General features: G+C 39.5%; 2 protein-coding genes across 3 annotated transcripts; both read right to left on the bottom strand.

Moving 5' to 3' along the window:
- Positions 1-1,010: 1,010 nt before the first annotated feature.
- LOC113172444 (dnaJ homolog subfamily B member 6-like) lies at positions 1,011-7,578 on the bottom strand. Its single transcript, XM_026375412.1, has 8 exons — positions 7,379-7,578; positions 5,950-6,056; positions 5,287-5,396; positions 5,045-5,110; positions 4,544-4,654; positions 4,312-4,458; positions 3,995-4,190; positions 1,011-1,935 (listed from the first exon to the last, which is right to left on the bottom strand). Exons 2-8 carry the CDS (start codon positions 6,012-6,014, stop codon positions 1,830-1,832), a joined length of 801 nt encoding a protein of 266 aa, XP_026231197.1. The 5' UTR covers positions 6,015-6,056; positions 7,379-7,578; the 3' UTR covers positions 1,011-1,829.
- A 924-nt stretch (positions 7,579-8,502) lies between these two features.
- exoc3 (exocyst complex component 3) lies at positions 8,503-18,125 on the bottom strand. Of its 2 annotated transcripts, none has more exons than XM_026375336.1 (16): positions 17,983-18,125; positions 16,989-17,183; positions 16,398-16,617; positions 16,024-16,196; positions 15,136-15,348; positions 14,060-14,238; positions 13,733-13,849; positions 13,235-13,352; positions 12,949-13,074; positions 12,346-12,446; positions 11,873-11,983; positions 10,426-10,567; positions 9,865-9,987; positions 9,505-9,666; positions 9,133-9,254; positions 8,503-8,892 (listed from the first exon to the last, which is right to left on the bottom strand). In XM_026375336.1, exons 1-16 carry the CDS (start codon positions 17,989-17,991, stop codon positions 8,688-8,690), a joined length of 2,316 nt encoding a protein of 771 aa, XP_026231121.1. In that variant the 5' UTR covers positions 17,992-18,125; the 3' UTR covers positions 8,503-8,687. The 2 variants fall into 2 exon arrangements, with proteins under 2 accessions (XP_026231121.1, XP_026231122.1); XM_026375337.1 differs by having other exon boundaries at positions 8,688-8,892; positions 16,989-17,175.
- Between the last annotated feature and the right edge of the window lie 426 nt (positions 18,126-18,551).

The raw sequence follows: 18,551 nt of genomic DNA, 5'->3' as shown, positions 1-18,551 counted from the left end.
AGCATCTTCTTGTGCGGAGTACACCTTCAAACTAATTTCCTTAACTTATTAACACCTGACTCTAATTAGCTTTTTTGAGTTTGAGTTCAAAAACTTTTTCTTCTCACACTGTGAGGTTTATAGTTGTTCTCAATAAAGACATAAAAGATCAGAATTGTTTGTGTGAGATTACTTTAGGCACATCATATTTGCTAATACTCTTGACTTTGATGAAGATCAGATCACATTTTATGACAAATGCAGAAAACTATAAAAATCTTTTTTTTGCCATTGTAGTCCGGAAAGGGCTATAAACTTATATCTAAGCTGGCACCCCAGTGAACCATGGTGAGAGCCATTTTCCACAAATGGAGAAAACTTGAACCTGCCCAAGAGTGGCCGGCTTACCAAAATTACTCCAAGAGCTCAACGGCGACTCATCAAGGAGGTCATAAAAGAACCCAGAACAACATCTAAAGAACTGCAGGTCTCACTGGTCTAAGCTAGGGTCAGTGTTCACAATTAAACAATAGGAAACTGAGCCAAAATGGCACCAAGGGAGAGTTCACAGAACACGAAGGCTCATCTTGATTATCCTCAATATTTTATTATCTGTAGACTGATGAGACTAAAGTAGAACTTTTGGGAAGGTGTGTGTCCCGTTACATCGGGTGTAAAACAAACAAAGCACTTCATAAAAAGAGCATCATACCACCAGTTAAACAAAGTGGTGGTAGTTTGATGGTCTGGGGCCACTCCAAAATTAAGGTTTGGTGCCAAGGGTTATTAGAGTTAGTGGGTATTTACGTTTCTACATAGGCTCAGGCAGGTTTGTAAATGAAATCCCGATAAAAAACGACGGGTATCATTGTGTGATAGTAGAATGTGCTTGATGAGCTGAATCATTAATACATGACAAATATGCAAAACATTAAAAAACGTCATCTTGCAAGTTGGCTTTCTGACACATGACAGTACCTGAAGGTTGAAACAGAAACAGTTTAACTAACGGAGGGGAGACCAGCCAAGACTTAAGCATCCTGAAAACAGGACAAAGCTCCAATTTATTGGTTTACAAAGTACACAAAATTCCTTTTATATTCATATATCATTTATAGAATGCCTTCCATTATTTGTGCATCATAATGCAGCTTTAACATTAAGACTCAACATCAACATGTGTACATGCATAATTAAATAAAAAAAACAAAAACAAAAAAAAAAAACCAACACATTGGTATTAGAACATATAAAATTGCATAACTCATCCTACCAGAATTGTACTTTCTCATTTAAAAAATGACTAAGGAGAGGTTAGACAAGCAGTAAACAGAGAAAAGGAAGATGCTTTAATTATTTCTACCCACGTTTTCAAATCAAATTCACTTTTTTTTACCATTCAGATGAAAAAGCAAAGACATGCTTTGTTTTCTGAACACAATGTGTGTGTAGTCAGCAAACACACACACACCAATACATGGAGTGCATACATAGAGTACTAGAAGGGGGAGGAGGACGGAGGGGTCTGATCACATACTGTACATCAGAACAATTTTGTGGTCCCAAACACTGAAACAATTACACCACCCTGAGCCAAAATATAACGACAGCTCCAATTCAGAAATACATTAACAAAATGCATAGAAAAGTCTGCATCCAAATCCTCTGATTTGAACCATTGGTTACCAAATAAAGAGTCAGCAGGGAGAGGACATGAGGGGAAATGAACACAACCTAAGTATGTACATCCAAACAAGAGTGGAGAACTATTATTACATCATCATGTTGCTTGTTCTTTCCTTCTGTTTCGAGGTGAGGTAACACTTCTCCAGAGGAAGAAGTTTCGCTCTTCACTTGTGTTCCAGTCGCAGCAGCTGCTCTTTGCCGTTAATGGTTAATGAGCGCAGCTGCCCATCTTCCTCCACCTCCACCCGCTCCTGACCGTTCTCCAAAATTCTGGAGGAGGAGAGAAACCACAGGAAAGAGTTAGAGAATTCTCATCCAAACCAAAGACCTGCAGTAGAAACTGCGACTCTGGTGAGCAAACCTTCCTTCGCTTATGCGATATTTGAAATGTGTGGTGCACAGAGGGAACACTGTTATCGCTGGAGAAAAGCTGAAAAACTGTTTTCTCTCTAGTTCAACACCTTATGCCTAATGACTAGATGTGGGTGATACAACCTCAAATTAAATCACAATGCCTCGAGGAAATCTGCGATAATGATATTTATGAAGATATGAAAATAAATTAATGAATGTTGACACTCCCTGATCAGAGTCCTGTCATCTTCAGAAGTTCTCTGATGACTCTGCAGTTGTAGGATGTATTATGGGTGGAGATGTTGCAGAGTACCGGGGAGTGGTGGACAGTTTTGTTGACTGGTGTGGACTCAACCATCTTCAAGTCTCTCTTTATAAAGGGGGAGGAGGTGGAGATCATATCCGAGTACAAATACCTGGGAGTGTACCTGGACAACAAACTGGACTGGACTAAGAACTTAGCAGCACTGCACAAAAAGGCTCAGAGCCGGATGACAGAGGAGCACGTTCAGCCAAAGACTTATTAACATTAAATGCTCCACAGAGCGCCACAGGAGATCCTTTCTACCTGTGGCCATCAATCTGTACAATTCATCCCCCCTCTGTAAGGGGTGGGGGAAGTGATAGTTGTGTCCTAAAATTGCTTTCATTCCACCATGAACTATACATATTGACCCATTTTTATTCATCTCACATATTCTGTACATATATTGAGTTTTTCTGTATTTTTATTTTTATTAATTTTATTAGTTATGTGTATTTATGTTGGTGTTGGATCTTTCCTGGTTGTCGTTCCCTTTCTTTCATTCTGTGTTGAGAACAACTGTAATGAGGCAAAACAATTTCCCTCTGGGATTAATAAAGTTTTTTGAATCTTGAATGCAAACATAAACAGGCATTTTCCAACCTTCTATACTTCACTTCATTTACATGCTCTTAAGAAACCTGGTTACTGGAAATCCACATATATGCGATCTAATTTCTCCTCTTTTAGCTGAGGTCACGTAGCTGCAAAGTGAAAGTTCAGAGTGGAGAGAGAAACAGCTGATACAAAACATAAATTGTGTGTGATTCAACAGTAATTGACAAGGGATCACTTAGTATTGGTTCTTTTTTTTTGTTTTGTTTTTACATACTAAATTGTCATGGGCTGACATTCTGGATTATAAATGGATTATAACTGTGTTATACATCAATGCTATGACATTGATATTGCAAAATGACACTCTGCCAAAATCTGTGATTTAATCTTTGATTTTGATCTGTTTAGGTTTAAGTAATTCACAGTTTATCCAGCTTGGGACATTCCTCTGGATGAGTGTCAAGCAACTCTTTTCACTTGTCTTTTAATCTGCGAGAAGCTGCTGAAAATACAGGACTTCTTACAAAATGATCTGGTTCTGATTGGTTGTTTTATTGATCATTTGTTTCACCAGTCCTGTACAGCAGAAGTGACACCAGATGGCGTGGCTTTAATTACTGTTATGTACTTGAGAAAAGTGTTGTCAAATGAAGGCACCCACACTGCACAGGCAGAGAACACTAATCCCAGAGTGTGGCTTTAGGAGTTTAGCTGCTTTATTTTACTGCTGTGTTTCAAGAGAACGGAGTGATAATCAGCCTGTTTTTCCAGTTGCTATAGAGCACAGCTGTTCATTACTCAATAAGCAAAAGAAGGATGCTGTGACCTGTCTTGAAGGCCCACTGCACTGCCTGTTTTCCAACTATCCATGTCCTACAAACTGCTGATTAACTGGATCAGGTGGATCAGTCAATCAGAAGATGGAAGATAAGAATTCATTCACTACTCCAAGCTCTCCTGAGATGGCATCTTCCAGTTTCTGACTGACTGTACACAGCTGATCCAAGTCATTAGCAGTGGGTACAGCCCCATATCCAAAGCTGTGATTAGTGGATGACTTTCTCTAATAAACTACCGCCACTTCAGGTGATGTCTCATTTGATTAGCATCTACCTTTTAGTAGTGATCTTCCTGCCGTTGATGATCTTAGTGGAGGTGGAAACAGAGCGGAAGTTGCCCATACTTCCACTACCTCCTCCCCCAAATGAAGTGGAAGAAAAAGAAGTGAAGCCTCCACCTCCCAGGCTGCCCATCGTTGTCATGTGACCCATGTGTCCCATGGTGCTCATAGACCCGAAAGAACCAAAGCCTGAGATAAAAAGGACAGGAGATGTATTTAAACCAGTGACAGTGGTGTGATATTTCTACGCTTTTGTTTGCAGTGGATTACGTATGTGGCACTTTAATTTAATCAGTGATACTTTTCTTACCTGGGTCAAAAGGCGAGAAGCCAGCACCAAAGGGAGGAAAACCAACAAATCCCCCAAAAAATGAACCACCTGCTTGGTTGCGACTCGCCCGATTTTGGTGCCGCCGGCCGCTGCCGAAAAAAGGATCATCACTAAAAGGATCAGTACCTGGGAGGAAAGAAAAGATCAACAAAGATGGAGATTATCATTTAGTCCTGCATCAGCTTCTTTGTAACAAAACAATATAACTTACCAAAAAAGTCTGCAAATGGGTCTCTGCCACCAAAGAACTCCCTAAAAACATCTTCTGGGTTGCGGAATGTGAACGGTTCGTGGAAATGGTCTCCGTTGTGGAAATGGCCCCCTGAAACATCATACCAATAAATAGTAATGTAAATGAAAAACAGCAAAAATGTGGAAACAAACAAACATGATTTGTAGTTACACCTGATGTGTTTGGTTTGTATTGCACATGGTATCCCTGATCAATGGAATAATTGTATTAATTTTACTATTATTACACAAGGGCAGCATTATGTGTTTGCAGAAGACTGCAATATTGATACTATATCAATATAAATATACACAATATATTGATATTATATACTTTTACTTAAACAAAGTTGACTTGTAGTATCTCTGCACTGCTGACTAAATGAATTTAACAAGACCCGTCTAATATACATGTAAACAATTCAAAAAAGAAAAGAAAAATCTGTAAAGTTACTGGTAGGATCTGAGTTTTAATACTCACCTCGTCCTCCATTGCTCCCCGTCAGTCCCTCTTTACCATAGCGATCATATATGCTCCTCTTGTTGGCTGGAAGAGGAAAGAAAAATCTACAAGTAGAACAAAAGCATTGAGAATAGAACTAATAATCTATAGAGAGAAAAGAACGAGAGCATGTTTCATTTGAACTCCACTGCTCCCCTCAGACCCTGTGCTGTGGCCCTTAACACTATGTTTGGACTGGTACAGACAACCGTGGTACGAACCATCTGACAGGACCTCGTAAGCCTCCGACAGCTCCTTGAACTTCTGCTCAGCCTCCTCCTTGTTCTCTGGGTTTTTATCGGGATGCCACCTCAGGGCCAGCTTTCTGTACCTGCATGTGGAAAGAAGATAGTTAAGTAATGCTTGACTGAAAAACAATAAGCACTGTGCTTTAAACTTGTATCTAGCTGTCATAGTACTGTGAACTGTTGACAAAGGGAACAAACAACACTGTCTTATTAACTGTAGTATTCTTATTATGTCAGACTGTGTAATTCAACTGTATGTAGAAGCCTCCCTGTTCACAGGTGTGCATTGGTTGCTAGCAGGATGTGCCAACAACCATTCAACCCTGTTGGATTCAGCTCTTTAATGCAGTCAATGGAGCATGGCCGTGTAGCTTAGCGACCTAATGTTTCTTAGAAGGATTGAGAACAGTTTACTGTCAATGAACTGACAATGTTGCTGTTCAGCTGTTCTCTCTCCTAACTTGTTTTGTTGTTAATGAAGCTCCATAGAGCAATCCTATAGAGGATTATTAGCAGTGTGGTTGGCAGTCATGACCTGTAGACAACAACAAGGTGATTGCTTCACTGTGCAGGTCTGCTGAGCAGCTTCAGAGCATCACAGTCGGCACATACAAATTTAAACCTTCATCAACTCACGCTTTCTTTATGTCATCTGCAGACACATCTCTCCGTACTCCTAAAACCTGGTAGTAGTCCACCATGATGAGTGGATGAAGGGAGAAGCTTCAGTGAGCTTGGTGAAACTGAAAGAAACAAGAGATCTGACTAGTGTTAACTAGCTTTAAATGATGTCAGTGTCACTGTCAATGCCAGGTTTATAAATTTAACTGTGTCTCAACTTTCACAGTATCTTGGTGAGGCATTAGTGACTACATTATATTCAACAGAACTAAGCTATAAATATATCACAAAAATGTGACAAGCTGAGCTACTGCAGTTTTTAGATTTAAACATCACATAAAGTATAAAGTTCTTTAACTAACCATCATTTGGTTACTGGACATATGATGCACAATTACCAATGTATGATACATATAATAGTTGTATTACATCTTTTCTACTACATTAAGACATAAAGTAACTTAGAATCCAGCCCCACAATTAAATCACAAAATACAAGTGTTAAAACAATACTCAATTAAGTTTATGAAAAGAAGCGTGAGGGTAAAATTTCTGTCCTATGCTTCTTTATAAGAGGTTGTGTATGTCTATGACCCGTGAGCTATTGGTCCAAAGAGTGATCCTCTCCTCTCAGATTGTTTCACATAAATGAGCAACGACAGGAACACACACAACTGTGTGTGAACCTGTGGTACACTGAATTGGTCTGAACTGGTCCAAAACAGCACCAAAAATCACCTAAAGTTCTTTCATTCTACAGCTTTCATTATTAAGCTGGAACATAGGAATATTTACCAAACTTTTTGTATATTTAAACGTGTATTTTAGTGCTGAATAACATGTTGCGTGTTTGTATTTATTGCAGGATCTTACAACTATCCTGCGTTTTCATCTCTGTCTGAGCTGCAGCGCTTCTCTGCAGAGCAGATGCTCCGCGCTCTCCGTATTTAGGGCAGCTGGGTATGGAAACATCAGGACTACTGTTACAGCTACTGGACTGTGTCTGTGTCTAGATTTATCACCTCACAATATGCGTGTCAAATATAGCGTTTTGCTAATAAACAATGCTTCAACAGTGAAAACGTATTTCAGCTGAATGGATTTTAGGCCGACTCTCTAAACCTGACCTCCTTCCAGCCTGTTAAGCTAACTAGCTTGTTTATCCCTGCGCCTTGAACTGGTGCTGCTACGTGATTCACGCTAATAAACACAGTGCAAGGACCAGAGAGGTGAATGGGGATTAATTCCAGCAGAGCTGTAAGATACAGTAAGATCCACAATTCACAATGTAAAAAGATAACACTACTGAAATGGTTTTGTTCTTGGCGGTAGCTGCTGTTGTTGTTAGCTGTTCACCTTAGCGCACCAATCCTAAACTGGTTGTAGCGTTAGGTTCGCAGAAAACATCATTAGCCACATTAGTTATTCTGTCAAACACTCTTACCCAATTCAAGTCCAGCTGTCCGTGCTCTCAGCAGATATGTGGGTCACAGATACAGTCTGTGACTTAGGTTGTAACAGAAGCTAAACAGGTTTATTCATGTTCAGCAGTCTGCAGCTTCTCAGATTAGACGTAACGTCCTGTTTTTCTTCTTCGCCTCTTCTCGTTTACTGGCGGTTATTACAGGCGCATTAGCGCCACCAACAGGACACAGCACGCAGAAAGGAACGGAAATAAATCTCAGTCCCGGTCTACTCTCTCGGTCAACACTCTTACATTATCACACAAGACTAGAAAAACAGCTCAAGCAGGATTAATCTGTCCATTAAACGTGTCAGTTGTTTAAAGACAGGAGTTTCATGGATAGCTCCAATGCACAGCCACTACCACTGACTGTGCGGCTGACCAGCACCTTGGACAGCAACTGCTGCAACAACAGTAATGTACAAAGAGTCACATAAAAATTACTTTCTATATAATTTTAAACAGTGTAGACTGTGTTAAAAACTGTAGCTGAATATTTACATAAACATAGGATATCATCAGCAAACATTAGCAGTTTTTGTGTTTGCTGATGCAAGTTTATAAATTTAAAAGGATAACTGATCATTTGAAAACATTTCTACTAAGATGGTAACAACTAAAGAAATATACTGTATTTTTTCCTGAAAAAGATGGTAATTTGTGTGCGACTAAACTTTTGACTGGTAGTGTAGATTGACTGTAGTGGCACAGTACAGTACATTTCCCACTTGTCCCATGTTCATTTGTAATGGAAATTATCTGCATTACCTGCATGCTTCGTTTCTTAATAAGATGTGAAGTCTTGATACAATGACCAATACATTTACATTTAGTCATTTGGCAGACGCTTTTATCCAAAGCGAAAGGCAAAGTCAGGGTAAGTGTAAGGTGTTGTCTAAGGACCCCTACTGGAGGTAGGCTACAGCGGGGATTTAAACCCCAGTCTGAAGAAACAGGTTTTGAAAAAGCATGAGAGAGAGATCTCTCCTACCTTGATATAAAAGTTTTCATTTTCTGTGCTGTGCCATGAAACACCATAACAGAAGAGGAAAAAAAGGCAGGGACCCAATATCCCAGATGACTATACAGTAGTCATACCAGAATCCATTTGTGCAACTATAATTTTATTATCTTGTTGAAGCAGGCATGGGATCGGGACAACAATGAAACAGCAAATAAAAGTTGAAAAGAGAAAACACAGCAAGCTGCATGAAACAACTGAGAATAGCTGAGAATGTTACTGTGTCTGAAGGTGCTGGAGGTGGAAATGGTGTTACGGCAACTGGCTTTATTTGAGCAGCTTTGCAGTTGCCATGGATGTCATGGTAGTCATGGTTGTCATAGTGATGGTGGGCACAGCAATGTCTTTGAAGACGGGCTGTGTGGCACTAGTGTAGGATAATTTGTTCTCACTGAGAGTCCCGATGATCATCTGGCGCATTTCCCTGCTGGCATCACCGCGCACTGACAGTAATGCCTGAATGTGCTCCTCCCTACAGAGAGCAGGTAGGACAAATGTTACCTCTGTAACATTTAGGTAATACATCAATAATTATGATGCCATGAAATACATAAAATACACATAATTCTGAAAGATCTACAAGATTAAGTTGCAAGTACTTTATTTATATTCGGTGTTGATACTTCCATAACTCCACTCAGTACTGTTTCTAATGTAATCCTCCTGTGGTAATGAGATTTTACTTACAAAATGTGTGTGTCTGTGTGTGTACCTGATGTCAGGATATTTGGACACCAGAGTGGTGACTTCCAGGAAAAGCAACGTGGGGTCAGTCAGTTTGAACACTTCAGCAATGGCAGCAATAGCACCACAAAGACGGTCTGTGTCTTCACCCTAAACACAACAATCTGCAAATTAAAGGCATGCTCCTCCAACCGTAACAGGTCTTCCTGTCATTACCAGTCAAGTGTAACACCACATCTACACAACAGCAGCAGCTGCCATCCTGCATCAGAGTGGACACTGATAGTACTGTTATGTGCTAGAATGTGCTTTGACAGCTTTGCTGGTCATTGTCAGATAACTCTACACACTTGTGTAAACAATATGCAACATAGAAAAAACACACTAGATGTGAACTTACAGCAGCCAGTTTCTTGAAGAGGAACTTGAACTGATCAGCCTCTTTGATCATCCTCTCAGCTCCCTCCTTCCTCTCATCAGCGTTCTTAAAGGTCATCCTCTTTAGCATCACTGCTTTAATGTACTCCACCACAACCCTGCGCAGGGCCTCGCTCGTCATCTCCTGCAAACACCACAGCCGGCGTGTCGGATCGTAATATTAAGAACCTCTGTATTATTATGATTACAATATGGCTCATAGCTCACATTTCAAACAGAAATAGAACATGCTAAATTTATTTGTCACCTCATGAAAAACATTTGCATTAAGTCTCCCAGGAAAGCATTAAGATGCTGTAGAGAGGACCAGCTCTATTCCTACCTGATTAAAAGGTTTCTTGATCTTGTTGAAGTCATTGAAGTAGTCTTCCACTGTCACACAGATGGTGTCCACAGCATGAGAGCCTGTAAGCCACTTCCTGGTCAGCAGCTCATTCAGGTGACTCTAGTAAATAAACATCCAAGTCAAAGACAGTGTGGTGGTAGTTAGTGTTTGTTCTTTGTTACTGTCAGTTAAGATGAAAAGCAAAAGGAATCTTGTTTTCTTTATGCATCACTTATTAGTGTGCTACAATATTTTGCAGCTCTACAACATGTAACTAAATGTTTGCTCAAATATCTTATGGGAAAATGTAGTCTTTTCACAGAAAGTACCTGTGAAAATCTCAACCTCTGTTGCAAAGGAACATTAACCAAATTAAATTCATCACAACTGTCGTAGTGATTATAGAACTCACACTGAAAGAGAGCTCACAACCTGACAGATCACACAAAGCTTTTCATTTAACATTGTTTCATAGTCTCTATGCATAATGAATTTTATTTACACTGTATATGCCTGCAGACTACAAACACAACAAACACACAGAGGAGCCCATCTTACCTCAAGGTCTAGGAAGACTTCATCCAGTAAGAACTGACATCCTTCCTTGGCCACCTCATTGAGTGTCCTCTCTATGGCAGCATCACTGTCAGTGGGCTCTGAGGACTGAGAGTACTTTCTCTTCAGACTGTTGATGGACTCTCTGAGGAACACACAGTGTAACAGTCAGTCAGTGCATCACTGTGAGAAAAAACCCATGCAAAATTACGCATAGGAGCACAAAATAGAGCATTCACCCTTTCAAAACTGTTTTAGAAATTCCTTGGACGTGACTGGCTGTCAATCCTGAAATTGCTAATCACAGCCCACTGAAAGCCATTCTTCTCACATTGTATCCTAAGTTAATAGTTAATAGGGAGGGCGTTAATGGCTCCACTTTTGCTGTGTCCTTAAGCAAGACACTGAACATCATGGTCATGCTCCCAGTGGCTCAGGCATCTTCCATGGTAGCTCTGCCTTCATCAGTGAGTGAGTGTGTGAATAGGTGGATGAGAAGAAACACTGTAAAGCACTTTGGGCACCAAAAAGGTAGAAAAGCAGAGTGCAGACCATTTACCATTTGTTTGTGCCTTTATTTGTTTAGCCTTATCAAAAGACTTCAATACAGTTAGACATTCTTTTACAAAGCTACTGTTTGTCTGCTTAAAAGAGATAGCTGTAGCTTAAGGAGCTAGCAGTTGAAGGTAGGAATGGACAAAGCTGAATTCCTCACAGTTGCTCAGAGTGTGTCATAGAGATCCATGTTGGGATCTGTCCTGTTCACCATTTCTATACTGTACATGAGATTGCCTAATGTGTTTGTGACAAAATGTGTCATGTATAAAGTTTTATACTGTACAGCTGATTGTGTCTAATCAGCATCAGGCCTATTAGACACAGATTATCATAATTTCCACATCTCCACTCTGACTGGTTTTAATATTAAGAGAGTGATATGACATTTAGATTTAAACCTCAGTGAAATACAAGCTTAGCCTTTTCTACAGAAACAAGCACAGTCTCCCTCTGAGCTAAAGACAGAGGGTTGTGGATTTAGTTTTTTCTCTCAGGTCTGGTTTATGGGGATGTCATTTATAGACATGCTGTTGCCTCCATTATAAGGCTACCTCTATCTGACAGATGGTGATAAATACTAAAACTGCTTCTACTGAAAATGATAATATATTTATATATTATTATATTTTATTCTTGTCACTCAGGAAAAAAAACATTTGAGTGCAGTAATCTCATTATCATGCTTATAACTTCTCTGACTGAATTTACACACATTTCATTGTCTGGGTTTGGCTTTAATAATATGACTTTAATTTTTAACAGGGTGTTACTGTGACAGAGCAGCCAACTTATCCAGGACAAATACTAAATAAATAACACTATAAATATATCTGTATTCAAAACAAGTCAATTACTGAGAGTGAAATCACAAGTTTATACGTAAAATTCTTACTTGAACGTCTGGCAGTTGTTTATGATGGCAATCATGTACTGTACATAACACTGAGGCAGCTGTCTGTTTTTCAGGTGTTCCTCTTTGTAGGCCACCGCTTCCTCTCTATACCTGCACACAACATGCACACCAGACACCAGAACACAGGGTATACATATAAGAAGCACACCACTGTGGACAGCCTGGAAAAATTAGACACAATTTAATACCACATATTTTGCATTAGAAATGTATTAATTGACCTTGAATTTAAATATTTAAATATTCTGACATATTTTGTCATTGAGCTTGTGGTGATGATGAAATGATTTCCATAAATCTTAGACTGGGGTATTAAGACACCCTTATCTCATCAGAAAGTAAAATCATCACCTTGCCGTTGTATGCATCCACCAAAAAGTCAAGCTGCAGTTTCCCTCCAAGCTATTCTGAGATAGCAATGACGAGAAAAGGCAGAAACCCCAACAAATTACCTGACCAGGAAAGAGGTCATCTGTTTCAGGCAGAGCTTCAGAACTTGCTCTTTGAAATCTCCATCAATCTGTGCAGCAACTTGCAGGTTCTGCTCAAACATCTGATGAAGAGTGGAGTGAAGATATTTTGATATTAAACAACTTTCATTAAGGAGACAGCAAATAAACAAGTGTTCAAACTTTCACCACAGCTAAATGCCAGTCTATTTAAGCTGAATAACACAAATACTGTACCTCATTTAAATTAAAACCTGAATGGACCCAGAGTTCAAAACAGGCAATAAAGTTTTTTTTGGTCAAAAGGAAGTGGAAACAAATTTTAACAAACAATTGATTATCACCATGATAATGGTGCCTTGATATGTCTGAACATCTGTCTACAGTACTGAACAACATCAGCATTCATCTGGAGTTTCACTGTATTTGTTTTTCCAAAATTGGTTTGGTCCTCAACTCCAGAAGGAAATATCAGTTGGAACATTTTCAAAAACGTTTTCCGGAAAAGCATAAAAAAACAAATTTTATTCAAATATTTTTCTGCATCTGTTCACTCCTATTCAGGCTCAGGAACACTTCTGTGTGTGTGTGCGGCGTTTGTAGTACCTGAAAGACAATGGCAGGCAGTGTGGTCTGGTAATATCCATCTTGGTCGGCCTCAGGTTCTGTTTCTTTCTGCCAGTCCTTCTTATCTGTTTCCAGGGCCTTCCGCAGCCAGCCTGTTATATTAGACTAAAGACATGCCCAATCAAACGGATGGGTTCAACACTTTCAACTGGTTCACATTCATTTGTTGGACATGTTGGCAATAAATGTTTATTTGACATGCAGTTAGAAGTTAGTACAGCAGTTTAAGAATGTTGGGATTCCTGTTAGCACTTGTGGTGCTTACTGTAAAAGTCTTGACATATTTGCTGAGCAGGTCATCCACCACATCCTTAGGCAGCAGAGGCTCCAGCTGGTGTATGTCACACTCTGAGCAGAGCTCTGGATGGCCCATCATCTCCACACTAAAACATACATATGGACACATATGCAAATCAGTTCCATCTATAGGTGCCTCTTCAATATAGCCTATGATTACACACCATCAGTTAATATATGTAGACTTTACCTGTATAGAATTAGAATGACATTTTGGGAAACATATTTACTATACTAATGGGAAAAGCCAGTTGCCAGTTTAACTAGCTTTTACGTCACAGTGGCACTGCTGGCACTTTGCGTGTGGAGAAAGAAATGTTAGTAGAGTTTCGATTTTTAATTTTTGCATGTGATGATTTAGACCCTTTGAACCAGGTTAGTTTTATCTTTGAACTGATTACTTACCCCAAATTAACCTCCTATACTTACAGGGTTTATAAAAGTGTGTGTGTGTGTTTGTGTCTACCTCTTATATGTATTCAGGACCCAGGTTAACAGAGACACAATCTCATTAGCCTCCAAATCCTCAGCAGCCAGTTCTTTGACACGACTGGAGACAGCATTGTGGTAAAGAATGAAAAACCTGAAACACAAATACAAAGGTGTTAAATGATAGTGGAATTAATGTATAACAAAGTACTTGGCAGTTTATCAGTTATGTTCTGTAACTCATGTTTTCATTAAAGGTAATGTTCTAATGACAATTTAATGACTTCAGAGGTGCTATGAAAAAGAACCTGATCTGGGCTAACAGAAAAACACACCGATTCGTTTAGGATTTTGTGTATGTTACCTGTTGAAAGTGTTGTAGTGTGGGGGGAAGCACTGCACCATGAGGTTCTTGACAACAATAAGGTCATCCAGAACATATTTCCTGGTTATCTCTAGAAGACGAACCAGCCACATTTTATCAGTCTCTCTGGTCACTGCCTGGGTGCCTTCAATACGGGTGCTGACCGTGCCTTCCAACACCTGTAACAGATCAAAGAGATGAGGAAAACGTCATCAATTTGGGGGCTGACTCTGTGCAGGTAATCACATCTTACTGATGCAAAGACAACTTCACCAAGTACACCTTGAATCTCATAATGTTCCACACTCCCAAATGTTACCTGTCATCATCCAAGACCCAAACATGTTTTACACAAGTGCATGGTTGCACTGTATAACCTGATAAGTCTTGGGGATTAAAAAAAGAAAAAAAGAAAACATGATGCAAGTAAACGCAGTTTGAGCAATAACATGAAACAAGAGGAAGCTGACCCTTTGCTCTTGGGTTGCTTCTACATCCTCATACAGGAATTCCAAGTACTTCCTCCACTATTGATTCATAGATCACCCATCTGTGGGGTTTTGTGTTTCTCGTACCAGCATGCTTCAAGCTCAAGCGTTGACAGTGAAATGCTATCTACCTGGAAACCTACTAGTCATGATATATTCCACAAACAGAGTCATGTTCCATTGGGGGTTCACAACACCAACGACTGTTATCAATTAAACTGAATTATGAGAAGGAAGAAAGAAGAAGAAGAGAAGACACATACTAACAAAATCAATTGAATGCCCTTCAATTGGGCCACGGTGGGGAAACTCAGAACAAGAGTCAGATGACAAAAAAGAATTAGAAGACAAAGGCAAATCAGAGCATGGATGGAAGGAATGAAAGACAAATAAAATAAAGAAAAATAAAAACGGATAGAAGGACTGGATATGGAAGAAAAATTAAAAGAACAAGAGATGAAGGGGTTATATTCATTATTAAGCAACACACAATTATTCAACATTATTCTGTCCATAAATACTCATAGTTGGTTCTCCAACTATGAGTATTTAAAGAGTCCTACTCCGATGCGTCATCACTCCATGTACCTCGAACATCTTGTCCTTCCACCGTTTGGGTCGCCCAGGTGGAATGAATGCAGTCTGCTTCTTTCGGTCCACCATGCGCCGATCAATCTTCTCCTCCCGCTCAATTATACGAACCACTGACACCAGCATAGTAGGGTCACGGCGAACCGTTACCATGGACCTCTGCAGGACCATCCATAGCTGTTTGGCCAGTTCATCTGACAAGCCCTGAACCTGAATGAGAACAGAAAGGCATGATGACAAAAATGTCTTAGCAGTGTATTGTTCAGTACAGAGGTGTGATGGCCGCAGCCTCGTCCACACCATAAATTTGGTAAAGTTTTCACTTACTGTTAATTCACCTTAAACTCAATTTGGTTATTTTGGTTTTCAGTTGGTTTAATTAATAGAAAGCAACACATTTGATTAAAGTGTTTAAGTTTATTTGTCTGCCATACATAATTGGTTAACGTAGCATGCTCATTTGTATGCTCAACTTTGTATTATCATTACTTATAGTAGTTTGTTTAAATTGGACCTAATCAGGCTTTAATAACTTCTACTAGGCCTGGACTGTACCAAGTACTTGGGTAAGCTTAGTTGTCTTTTGTTGATCTGTTTTAGGTCCCAATTTTGCAAATGATTAAACTTTCTTTTTATTTTAGGGAAATACCCCCCCCCCCCCTTTTTTTCTTTTAATTATTATTTTTAAATATACTTCCTGTATCTCGTGTCTACCTGCTTGGTCCCTGACAAGAGGGGAACTGTCTCCAGAATCAGGACAGAATTCGGCCCAAACTATTACATTCCTAAAACTATGCACGCACTTGCCACAGGTATGTGGCAAAAGAAAGACATGACAAAAATGTCATCATACAATTATGTGGCAACATTACCACGTAAACCTACATCTTCAAAGTAGATGGAAATGAGATTCATGTCACTTGTGTTCTTGCTGTCCATACGGTACTGCTCATACATGAGGTCATCTCGTGAACACTCCAACTCCATCAGCTTCCTGTGGGCCTGCAGCAGCTCTGCCTGCTCTATCAGCTGCCGCGTCTCTGCCACAATCTCCGGTACTGTACAAATACACACACAATGCTAAGAGTGAAAGAAAGCAGGAAAAGACTAGACTTTCTTTCCTATATGACGAGTCTGTGTAATGAATGCAATAGCTTGTTCTTTCAAACTTGTCTCAAGCCCTGGGTGTTTCTATTTTAACGCAACACAATGCACAGTTAGTTGTCTGCATCATTTATGTGGTGGAGAACTAAGCTTACCAGAGAAAATGTTTTTGAGGTTTTCCACAGCGGCGGCCAGCTGACTGTGTTGAACTACAGCATCCTTGACATCTTTTAGGTTCTCAATGGTGTTGATGCTCTGGCGCCAGTCTTTGCTCACGTCAGCCAGTGAACTCTGGATATCTTTGACATCCAGCAGGGCACTGTGCAGCTGTGTTAGTCCGGTTCGGACACCATCCAGCTGGGACTGAATGGCTGCCTGAAGGAGCCATCAAGAAATATACTGTTGAAATCCTTTAATTTAACAACATGCTGTAAGATTAATGTTTGCTTTCTCTCTGACTATGTGTCACATTACATGACACCACAACACCATGACTAAACATTGGGACCGGGACTTTGTGTTACTGTGACATGATGAAAAAGTCATTGATACTTCAACTGACTTTAACTATTCTTTTGAGACTACATAGTATGATGTCAACTTCAAAAACTACATGAAATATAAAAAATTAAATAAAATTTAATTTAAGAATTATAAGTAAATGGAATTTGAGCTGAAGCTGTTACTTGATTTATCTTTCTTTTTGCTTGCTTCTTGTTCAACTGTACTCTCAGTTAATGCATCACCTTCAGCCTGGCTTCCACAGAGGCCTTTTTTCGGGCCTCTCTTCTTCTATACTGCTCCACCTTGTCCAGCTGGTCCGACCTCTGCAGCATCCCCGCCACTCGCTGCACTGCAGTGGCAACCGCCTCACGACTCGTTTCCTCCATAGTGTATAAAGTACCACTCGTGTCCAGAGGTTTCATGGCAAAACTCTTGCACTGAAAAATGAAAACACATTGAATACATGAATGTTACTTCATCTGTATTATATAGTTCAATCGCATAATTACATATTCTGGTAAATGTTTAAACCACAAAAAAACAAAAATAACAAAAAAAAAAAAAACAAAAAACATATTGTTTGTTGTTCAAAGGTCCAGGTCCCCTGCTGACCTGGACACGAAATAAGCTGTTACTATAGGTCACCAAAAGGGTTAACCAAATTCAGAACAACCACATTACACCAGTCATTGCTAACCTTGACCTATTCCATCCATCTTTACATATCTTTTCTGGTTGTGGTTCCTTTTCTTTCTGTATCAAGTAAGAGCAACTGTAACAAGGCAAAACAATTTTCCTCTAGGACTACTAAAGTTTTTTTTAAACCTTGTATTTAAAATGTATTTCGGCAAAGACATATTTCACATTCCACATACAAGCAAAAAGAAAAGAATACAGTTGACCAAATTGTCAAACAGACAATGTATGGTAAACTGTTAAATGTATAAATGTAGCATCGATCGCTTATGTAAGTACAGGGTGACACAGTAATAACAGGTAGCGGCTAGCTAACGTAGCCTAGCTTCAAGTTTGACATTTGACGCACAGCAGCTAGACTGAGTAACATTATGTGCAAAGTGTCAGATCTAACTAGCGTTGAACATTAGCTAGTTGGTTAGCCAACACCATAATTTAACTTAACCAGGTCATCAAATGTAATCGGCCGACAATAGGTTTTATACTATTTTATCGCCTGTTAAAACAAACTCAGTGCACAAACCCAAGAAAAAATCTTACCTCAGGCATTCAAGAAATAAAAGCGAGAAACATAAACTGCATATTTGTAAATATAACGTTATTTCTAACGCCGCTGTGTTATGTTGTTGTTATTCCACTTCCTCCTCTGTCGAGCTCCGCCCAACTCGAGCTTCTTCTTCTTCGTCGTCGTCTTCTTCGTCGTCTTCGTGTCCTTTATTGGAGGTTGGCAAGTAACGAATTGGTGCATTACCGCCACCAACTGGTGATGAGTGCGAATCAGTGCCGTGAGCTGATCTTCTGAGGTTCTGAATTTTGCTCCTTTTTCTATTTCATATTTCTCACAGTGTAACATAATTTTTCATAATGTCTCTTCTCGCTCGTAAGCTGTCACACTGTTGCATTGTTATCTTTCTTTATTTTTAATACAACACTTTATGTACAAATCAAAATCGTGATATTATGAAATGATAAATGATTAAAATGTTTTGTCTGTTTTCAAGCTTGACACGTTTGTGAACCGCGAGTTAGTTTACATTAAAAGGAGGTGATGATTGATTTCAAATGCAGCTGCTATTGTGACCGCTAGATGTCAGGATCACAGCACAGGC

The sequence above is a fragment of the Anabas testudineus genome, chromosome 17 (assembly GCF_900324465.2).
Source record: "Anabas testudineus chromosome 17, fAnaTes1.2, whole genome shotgun sequence".
In the NCBI taxonomy this organism is placed as follows: domain Eukaryota; kingdom Metazoa; phylum Chordata; class Actinopteri; order Anabantiformes; family Anabantidae; genus Anabas; species Anabas testudineus.
The sequence above is the reverse complement of the archived record's forward strand: the minus strand, read 5'-3'. Positions and strand labels throughout refer to the sequence as shown.